The sequence below is a fragment of the Peromyscus eremicus genome, chromosome 14 (assembly GCF_949786415.1).
Source record: "Peromyscus eremicus chromosome 14, PerEre_H2_v1, whole genome shotgun sequence".
NCBI lineage: Eukaryota > Metazoa > Chordata > Mammalia > Rodentia > Cricetidae > Peromyscus > Peromyscus eremicus.
In genome coordinates, this window is record NC_081430.1 from 62362951 (window position 1) to 62373741 (window position 10791).

Here is a 10791-nt window from a genome sequence, read left to right on the forward strand (position 1 = left end):
CCTTCAAAAGCTATAGCACAAACCCCTTCAAAAGCTATAGCCCTTGGCTCATCTGAGTTTGAGGTAAGTGGTTCATGTCTGTGTTTAGAGAAATGGTCAATTTTTTTTCTAGATGAAAAGTTCTAATTAGCAATATGATGATGAACATAATAGATTAAGTAACTCAATCAGGTAAAAATACAATGGGTCAGGTTTGTGCCTAATGTTTACATTTCTCAATGAAAGCAGAAAGATTGGAAAGTGTATATGGGTCACCGAGTGTGGTCTTACCTCTCTTGTGGTTCTTCTAATCCAAAACACTGTCCTATTCAGAATACCACTGAGCCGTTGCCCTGAATCTCATGAGGAAGAAGCTTCAAAAATTTCGCGGACCTTCGTAAGCGTTTGTTCTTGGTAACCTCAGCAGAGTCATTTCTGCAATCAGAGGTGATTTTCTGCATTTAGTTCCTGTTAGACTGTGTGGCATGCATTTTTAAACTGCAGAAAAACAGAATTACATTTTCACTGATGTCACAGACATGTACAGACTGTAAGTGTATAGAGAATTCTGGGAAATCATTAGAAGGGGTGACAGCTGAGACCCCAGAACCAGCACTTCATTATGTCTGCACGTGTTTCTGCTGTGTCCCTGCTCCCAATGTGTTCTCTGCGCCCCCTGCTGGTTCTGAGCACTGCTGCAGGGAGGTTTGTGTCAGGATTCTCACTGAAGGTCCCTCACTGTGTCTCCAGTACAGTAATAAATGGCGCTGTCTTCAGCTCTTAAGCTGTTCATTTGCAGGTAGACGCTGCTTTTGGGGTCATCTCTTGAGATGGTGAATCTGCCTTTCACAGACTCCACATAGTGTGTTGCATAATTATAACTTTTGGGTTCAATTTGTGCAACCCACTCCGGCCCCTTCCCTGGAGCCTGGCGGACCCAGTTCATCCAGGCATCACTGAAGGTGAATCCAGAGGCTGCACAGGAGAGTTTCAGGGACTTTCCAGGCTGCACCAAGCCTCCCCCAGACTCCACCAGCTGCACTTCACACTGGACACCTGCAAACACAGAGAATCCTGTCAGTAAACTGTCACAAATGTCCACTGTCCCTCACACTCATGTCCACTCACACACTGAGTATCTCTCCATATCTATAAATCACCTTTTAAAAGAATAACAAGAAAAACCCAGCTCAGTCTCAACTCCATGCTGAATGTTCTATGTTCAGTGATGATCACAGAATGGGAGGATGACCTGTGAGTCCAGATCTGTGTGCCTCTGTCAGAACTGTAGGGTCAGGGCTGGTTTTCATGAGCAGAGGGGAACATTATTTGCATGTCTTCCTGCTATAACATGAGCTCAGGAAAGGGCACCTTGAAGGAGACAATGAATAGTGCAGATGTCTGAGAAGAAATAAGGACCAAAGTGACATTTATAGCATCAAAGTGTCACTTATTGCCTGGGGACATAGCTCAGCTGGTCAAGAAATTTTTTACATGCTGAAGCCCTGTGTTAGTTCCCAGAAAAGAGGGAGGGCAGGAGGATTATCTGTTTGAGTTATGCTTGGCAATATGAATCTGTGTCTCAAAAAGGAAAAGAGAAGGAATGAAGAAAGGAAACATTATTTAGTATAAATTTATAGTTATAAAAAGAAATATAACTTTGCTACCTTACTCTACTATACTTTGTACATATAAACCCACCTAATGTCTTAGCAGGCGTTATTAAATAAATTCATAAGAAAGTATGCCAAACTCAAATGTGATAATTTTAGTGGACATTGTACAAGGTTTAGTGAACAACGAATGCATATATTTACTGAATTAACAAAATGTGGCTGAGGCAATAGCGCAACATTATAACATGCTATGCATGAAGCTCAAAGTTTGATCCTAAAAAAGAAAAGCTCTTCATTTCATGAATACAAATACAATTTCAGATTACACTTTGATCAAAATTAAAACACATTCAAGACCTATGTTTAATTCTCAGCTTTCCCACACCTGACATCCCCCACCGACCAATGTAGGTCTGCTCTCTCCAAAGGCCCTCCTAATTCCTCTGTGACCTTCTTAAGGCAGCAGTAGGCTGATTTATTTCTACACCATATTCTTTTACCCTACAGATCCTCAAGTACTTATTTTTGCTTCACTATCAGTTATGTCCTTTTTCCCCACAGAAAAGATTCACCCAGCACTTAGAGACCGGCCTTCCCTGCACCACCAGGTAGTCCAGCTCCTTCCTCTCCAACAGCCTACTCTCTTCCTGTGACCTACCTCCCCTTTCCATCATGATGTCATCGATCTTTCCAACATCTTAGGTGGGGTTCTTCATTGTCTTACTTCTCTGAACTTCTAAGTAAACATTGCTCTTAACTTACCCAACAAGTTTCTGACACCTCCAAGTTCTTTCCTCTAGATGATACCAGACTGCATGGCTTTTCTGTAATTTTTCATCCCCACACCTCCAACTGTTTTTGAAACTTCTCATGCTTGAAAATGACTTCTCTTCCAACTCACTGCCCTGCGCCTCCTGAAGCTATAAGCCTCATGAATACATGCTCAGGAGAGCTTACTCAAAGTACAGCAATCAGACATGAAGAGAACACAAGAAGACAAGGCAGAAAGGCACAGTTAAGTAGTGTTATGTTCCTTTATGGTGACTGTTCTTGTAATCCAGTTAATAAAGGATACAAGTTCCTCAAAATAAAGTATTATCTCAACCCTCTCATGACTCAACACTCAATAAAGATCATTTGAACAAAAAGAGCAACTTAGAAACTTCTTTTTGTTGTTGTTTTATTTGTTTGTTTTTTGAGACAGGATTTTTCTATAGTTTTGTTGCCTCTCCTGGATCTTGCTCTGTAGACCAGGCTGGCCTCAGATTCACAGAGATCTGCCAGTCTCTGACTCCCGAGTGCTGGGATTAAAGTTGTGTGCCACTGTCACCTGGCAAGCAACTCAGAAATTTCAAATGATAAGTCTCAAATCAAAAGCTGTAATCACTACTGAAATTCAGGACAACATCAGAAATTAGTATGAAAATTTATTCTCTTATAATAATTATATATAGGAAAATTATTTGTAAAAATTAAAGGAAAAATAAAAATATTCACAATAAAAATAGTTAGAGAAACTTATGATCACTAATCCAACTCCACAGAGAATAATGAATGGGATATTTAGCCAGAAGAGATTAAACATATTCATGGTTGCAGGAAATGAGTAAACAATTACTGAATAGTTAATCCAGAGTTCTAAGAAAATACCAAAAACAACAACATGACAGGAGTTATTACACTCCTTCCAATAATAACTCAGTATTGGTGGTCTCAATATCACAGCAAAGTGATTCAGACTATCAGATTGGATTAGAGAAAGGGACCACATTTGTTTCTGCCTTGAGAAACAGACCTCACCATCATAGCACACAACACCTTAGGTTAAAGGTTGGAAAAAGCTACTCCAAGAAATGGAACTAAGAAAAAAACAGTCAGAGGTGCTATAATATGTAATAGAATTGATGTTAATATAAAACTAGTTAGAAGATTTAAAAAAAGATTGGTTCATACTTGTTAATCAGAGTCCAACAAAAGAATATTACAATTATGTATGTATACAGATAGATCATATATATATACATATATGCAGCAAACGTTGCCGAAAATTAATAAAAATTAATAACAGCACAGATAAAACCCACCATAATGACTTTGGGTAAATTCAATACACTATTTTCTTTTTTTTAATTAAGAAAATTTTTTATTCATTTTACACACCAATCAAAGATCCCCCTCTTCCCTACCCCACTCCCCCCAGCCTCCCCCTCCAACCCACCCCCACTCCCACCCACAAGAAGGCAAGGCCTCCCATGGGAGGCACATTCAGTAGAGGCAAATCCAAGCCCTTTCCCCTGCCTCAAGGCTGCAGGAGGTGTCCCATCATAGGTAGTAGGTGCCAAAAAGCCTGCTCATGCCACCAGATGGATTCTGATCTTACTGCCAGGGGGCCTCCCAAGCAGATCAAGCTACACAACTGTCTGGCCATGCAAAGTAGCCTACATCCAGTCCCATGTAGGCTCCACAGCCATTGATCCAACTTGCATGAGTTCCCTCTAGTTTGTTTTGGTCGTCCCTGCATGTTTCCACATCATGATCCTAATGCACTTGCTCAAAGAATCCCTCTTCTCTCTCTTTGACTGGACTCCTGGAGCTCTGTCTAGTGACTGGCTGTGGATCTCTACATCTGCTTCCATCAGTCATTGCAGAAAAGTTCTGTGATGACAAGGTATTCACAGGTCTGATCACTGGGGCAAGCCAGTACAGTTCAGGCACCCTCTCCATTATTGCTAGTAGCCCAGGCTGGGGTCATCCTTGGGGATTCCTAGTAACTTCCCTAGCACTGGGTTTCTCTCTGTCCCCATGGTGTCTCTCTCTATCATGGCATTGCTTTTATTGCATTCTCCCTCCCTCAATACACTATTTTTACCAATGCACAGTTCATCTGAACAATTTTCACACAGAAACATTGATTGTGAGGTAAATGTAATGAAAGTTCAATGTGATGTAATGAAATGAATCTCATAGATGTCTTCCAAACGTTTCACACAAACATAACACTTCTACTGACTGTAGGTAAGACTTAGCATGAAGAACCTTGAAACTGCTTCTCCGTGGAAAAAGATTGTCAAGTTCTAGTTTTCAGTTGAGGAATTCATTTTACTGTGAGCTATACTGTTTTCGTGTTGATTGAGAGGGCCTTTGAATAGTGTAATTTCTGTTTCTGTAGTTTCCTAAGAGAGTGACATACATTCTAGGAACTAACTGTATTTATCTGTGTCAGATTTTGTATCCATCTAGGCGAGGTTCTACCTGCCATAGGAGGTGGTCTCCTGGGGATTGTCTGAGGTTAACTGAGAGGAATAAATCCTGTGTAGTCAGGAAACACCCTTGCTGGCCCCTCTCTGCACCTGCTTCTCAGGCTCTGCACAATTAATTTATTTTGGTTTTCCCTTTTGCTGTTACATGACAACAAATATTTAGCAATGTTATTGATGATATGAAACTGATGTCATTTTGAAATAATATGGAGAAACAGATTTTGTTCCTGTGTTTACCTTGATGAATCATGGTCTCTATTTGATGATTCTTACTCCCACATTGGGGTTGCTATGAAATGTTTATAGACAGTTCTAAAGTCTATATTCCTTTTAGAGCAGGATGATTGCCCTAGGAATATTGTGCTATTGTTATACATCATACTAGATATAATATGGAATTTTGTGGAGGATAGAAGATTTGGCTGTTCTTGAAAAATACACCTGTCCCTCCTGAAGCAGGCCCTGTGAAACTTGCATTTGCCTAGCCAGTTCATAACTAACAACAACCAAACATTCATACCTGTCTTAATCTTACTGTTGATGGTTCTGCCAAAATCATATGTAAGGAAACCACTCTTTTCTTTCTGTCCTGACTCTGTGGCTTATATTTGAAAAAGAGAGTCCACGGTGGTGTTGAGTTTCTATACATTGCACAGAGGACAACAGAGGAGTGCTGGGCCTTGAAGGACAAGAAATTTCTGTCCACGTTTTACCTGGTGAAGGAGACAATGAGTGTCATATTATTTGCATGAATTCAGCAGAGATCTGACAAGTCTTTGGTCCTAGGTCTTAGATCCTCTTGATAGATGCCTTCTAGTACATTGGAGAGTCCCACTCAATACAGAGGCCTGAAGTGGAAGATTCTCTTGCCTTCTGATCAATCCCTGATTTCCACATGGAGGAGACAGGAGATGTTTAATACAGTTACTGATATTTCAAACAGTTTTTTAAAATCAACATAGGTTTGTATAGTCCTTAACATAGAATTGGCCTAGGGGATTTATGCCTGTATAATATATTCCCCCAAACAATTACATCCATATTAAACATATAACATTCACATTCGTCATGTGGAAGGAATGTCTACTAGAGAAACATCTAAATTAAATGTTCTGAACTAAAAAGACATCTCACTGACATCAAAACACTGAGATTACCAAGTACCAGAGCATTTATCCAAAACCAAGTGCTCTATAGAATGAATGTTATCATTAGTGACCTGTGAGAAATAATGTTGTATCAATGTAGGTATATGTTCTGTGTGGGTCAGGGCAATGAGACTAGGAATGCAGAAAATATGAATAATATTTTATAAATATAAAATATGATAATAACAGAAAATAATGATTAATCTCAGAACCTATCTTCAATTAACATGCACATAATTGGGTTATTATGTGATTTGTGTGCAAAAATTATTTAACAGAACTTTTAATCGATTACAGGAATTATTTGTTGTTGTTTTTTCAAGACAGGGTTTTTCTGTGTAGCTTTGCACCTTTCCTGGATCTTGCTCTGTAGACCAGGCTAGCTCTGAACTCACAAGGATCCACCTGGCTCTGCCTCCTGAGTGCTGGGATTAAAGGCATGTGCTACCACCACATGGCATACAGAAATTATTTTTTTATGGAAGTATAAAATAAAACTACCTCTTACATCACTAGAGGCTAAACTTTTTGCTGAACATCATAGACAGAATGAATAATACATTTTGAGGTCACTTAAGACTTAGGGCTGCTATAGTACTATGTATTCAGCTTGTTTCTTTACTTGCCTTTAAGAGAATAATATAACAACAAAACTTACTTGCCTTGGATTTCCCAGGCTTCCAACATTTACAACCTCAGTTAATAACAGTTCTAATCTTAAGTTATGTGCTCCTCTATGCTCCTAAAGCAAGAGTATTTACTGCATGTATAGTTTTATATGTGCTATGACATTCACTTGCTGAAAACACTAAAAATATAGGTTCAAATAAACCTTATAAAATGAATACCCAGAATAGTTGAAGAAAACAAAAAGATAACTCTTGATAAACAAGGATGTTTGTAACACACACACACACACACACACACACACACACACACACACACACACACAGAGAGAGAGAGAGAGAGAGAGAGAGAGAGAGAGAGAGAGAGAGAGAGAGAGAGAGAGAGAACAGTGAGGGAAAGAAATAGAGATTGAGAGAGATTTAGACTCATATAAGAGAGAGACAGGAACAAGAAGACACAGGGAGAGTGAAGTAGAGAACTCAAATCTGGGCTTCTCTTGGTCAAATAACACCAAAAGAAGTCTTTGATTTCTTTCCTTAATGTGATGTAGAAGAATATTGCTTAACCTGAGTTTATTATGTGTTTGAATCTACACATTTTAGAATCTTGTGTGAGCAATCACTAATGAATTAAATCTACTCTATTGATGCCCTGAGTTGGGAACATTTAATATATTAGTGAGGCATTTGGAGCACTCAGTGTTAGGGAACAGTAAACTAAACTCATGAGAAGAAAGATCCCTTGGTGAGGATGTGAATTGTGGCCATCCCTGTCATCAAAGGAACAGTAGCCTAGACATCTCCCGAAGCTTCTCCCTCATCTGCCTGGGTTGTTGAGAGGTCTTAAGTAAAGAGAAATTTGGACTTCTTAGATCAGTGGAACCAGTGGATGGCTAATGCCACTCCCTATAGGCCTATTGGGGATATTTTTATTCAAACCACAATACAGTTAGATTAAAACATTGAATCCTCTGGAACCAAGTTAGGCTAACCATGTGGTCCATCAAAGAAGGAAGTCCTAGAAATGTTTCTTCTCTTACATCATCTCTGCATGATTTCCTGCCAAATGTTAATTATGTGATCAATGTCCACTAAAATATCTTCAAAAAGTTTCTCAGAGAGAAATATTTTCAGTCATTAGAGAAGTATTACAAAATTCTGCCCATGAAGGCCCTCTCCCCATTCACCACATGTGAAGGTCTTAAAGTGTTACAGAGACTAGAGTAGAGAGACATTTCAATACAGGAATGATAGACGTTGGCATTTATATATGAAATAATACTGTAGGACTGAAAAGCCCTTATGAAAACAGTTCTCACCACCCCTCAGTTTACTCTGTGACTTCAGTAATGGATTCACAAATGGCTGTCCACTGATGCTCATGACAAAATACAGGATTGCCCTAAAAACATTACTTATGTGGTATTTTATTTGTACTGAAACGTGATTTTAATTGTATGTTAATAAATAAAGTTACCCGGGGGGTCAGAGCTATTAGAGCCAGAGCGTGGTTGGCAGTGGTGGCGCACACCTTTAATCCCAGCACTTGGTAGACAGAGCTAGGTAGATCTCTGTGTGTAAAAGGATACAGCCAGCATTGGAGACACACGCCTTTAATCTCAATCCCAACCATAGAAGACCTGGAAGTCTCTACAGACAGGCAGTGACGAAGCAGTCATGTGCTTGGGTTTACAACCAATGAGAAGGCAGAACAGAAAGACTATTTAAAGACAAACACACAGGAAGTAGGCCCCTTTTGGAGAGCTCTCTTGGCTGAAGAGGATCGCTGAAGCAGGAAGGGTGAGGCTCTTAGCTCTGACCTCTTGGCTTTCTTCTATGAATCGGCTCTGTGTTTCTTATTTAATAAGATGGTTGGTTACATCAACATTTGGCACCCAACCACAGAGCTGATTCAGAGAAGAAAGCCAAGAGGTCAGAGCTAAGAGCCTCACCCTTCCTGCTTCAATGATCCTCTTCAGTCAAGAGAGCTCTCCGAAAGGGACCTACTTCTTTTAGAGGGAGGTGTACTGTACTGAGGATGATTAGCAAGTTTTGCCTTTATTATTTTTGGAGATGGCTTTTTCCCTACTTCCTGTGTGTATGTCTTTATATAGTCTAGCTCTTCTGCCTTCTCATTGGTTGTAAACCCAAACACGTGACTGCCTCATCACTGCCTGTATGTACAGCCCTCCAGGTCCTCTATGGTATTGAGATTAAAGGTGTGCGCCACCGCCGCCACGCACTTGCTATGGCTCTAATAGCTCTGACCCCCAGGCAACTTTATTTATTAACATACAATTAAAATTACATTTCAGTGCAAGTAAAATACCACCACATCATCACTTTATCAGAAAAGAAAACTTCCAAACAGTGGCCCAATTGTTTGTCAACCCTCAAGTGGTTCACAGTCAAAGCAACCAAGCTGCCATAAGTACTTGGAATAAAATTCCTGAAATTAATGAATCCTTATGCTTTTTTCCACCATCAGATAAAAATCTACAAAGCACTGATATCTACAACAAGCTATAGAATAGCAGACAGATAATAAAGAAGCTGCATCCACCTTGTCTCTTTAATCAACTTAAGAAAATGCAAAACCTAACTATATAAGGCTTCATTCTGTAGTTGCTAATTCTTCTCATACTATTGCTGATTTGATTAAAGCATTCCAAAATGTTGGCACAGAGGAGTATGAGGCTCAGATTCTGTCAGTGTCCTTGTGGCCTCCTTCATGTTTCACATGGGGGAAAAAGCCATCTCCAAAAATAATAAAGGCAAAACTTGCTAATCATCCTCAGTACAGTACACCTCCCTCTAAAATACCTACACAGTGTAAGATGCATTTTTACTGGTCCAGTCTGTGTAGATAGTGGTGACAAAGAGAATTCAATTTCAGTAAACAGGGGAATGAGCACCCAGGGCTGCTGATGACAGGATCAGGTCTCTACAATCCCAGCTTGGAATCCACTGCTCTTTCCCCAGTGCTATCTGAGCAGGAGCCCAGTTTGTTGCCAAAGTAGCAGACTCCACACCCTGGGGACTCCACATCATGACATTTAGCTCCATCCCTAACCTTAAAGCAATAATATATTTGATTATTACTGCCAAAAGCAACTCACAATTAGATAACCTATAACTAAATATATAAAATTGAATTTAATGCGAGAGGTAAAACAGCTCCCCACAAAACTTTGGAGACTCCTTCCAACTGACTTTGATTGTTTAGGCAAACCAAGATGGATTATGAAAGGGGCTTTTGTTTGCCTATGAATTGGTGATTTGACTTTTAATGTCCTAATTCATGTGATAGCTTATTCCCATCTTCTCCAGTAACAGTTCCAGACCCTTAGGTTTAAGAGATATTTGTATTATCATGTATTGCCACAGTTTGCCCAATTTTGTTTTATAAGAGAAAAAGCATGTCAATAGTGGTCACTGATTAAGAGCTGATCAAAGGATGATGTAGTATAAGAACATCATCAATCAACATCTCTTTATTCTCAGTGGTCCTTTTGAAAAGTTGGCAAAGGCAGTATAGGACTGTGAGGAGAAAGCAGACTAATGGACACTCAGAACGATTATTTCTGTGTAAGTCTCCAGTTTAATCTTCTCTGTCATCTCAGTCCCAGGGCAGCTTCCTGATCCTCCAGGGTTTCTGACACACTCAGGATGTGGTTGTAACACTGTGTCTTGCACAGTAATAGACCGCAGAGTCCTCAGATGTCAGGCTGCTGAGCTCCATGTAGGCTGTGCTGGAGGATATGTCTGCAGTCAGTTTGGCCTTGGCCTTGAACTTCTGATTGTAGTTAGTACCACCATTTCCAGGATCAATTCTTCCAATCCACTCCAGGCCCTGTCCAGACTTCTGCATCACCCAGTTCATATAGTAGCCAGTGAAGCTGTAGCCTGAAGCCTTGCAGGACAACTTCACTGAAGACCCAGGTTTCCTCAGCTCTGGACCAGACTGCTGCAGCTGGACCTGGGAGTGGACACCTGTGGAGAGAAAAGCAGAGTGTATGTCACTTTCACCTGAGTCCATGGACCCTCATTCAGTCTGGAATGTGGGAACTCCTTACCTATAGTTGCTGCCACCAGGAAGAGGATAATCCAGCTCCATCCCATGGTGAGGACCTTGTGTGCTCAGTGGTTATGGAGAGGACAC

The 10791-nt window shown here is 40.2% G+C and overlaps 2 gene segments (V, D, J or C); both read right to left on the reverse strand.

The window, feature by feature from the left end:
* Window positions 1–700: 700 nt before the first annotated feature.
* On the reverse strand, window positions 701–1227 carry LOC131923964 (immunoglobulin heavy variable 3-73-like). The segment is given in 2 exon segments: window positions 701–1035; window positions 1140–1227. Coding segments are annotated over 2 exon segments (381 nt in total).
* Window positions 1228–10293: 9066 nt separating this feature from the next.
* LOC131923965 (Ig heavy chain V region 23-like) lies at window positions 10294–10791 on the reverse strand. The segment is given in 2 exon segments: window positions 10294–10622; window positions 10706–10791. Coding segments are annotated over 2 exon segments (375 nt in total).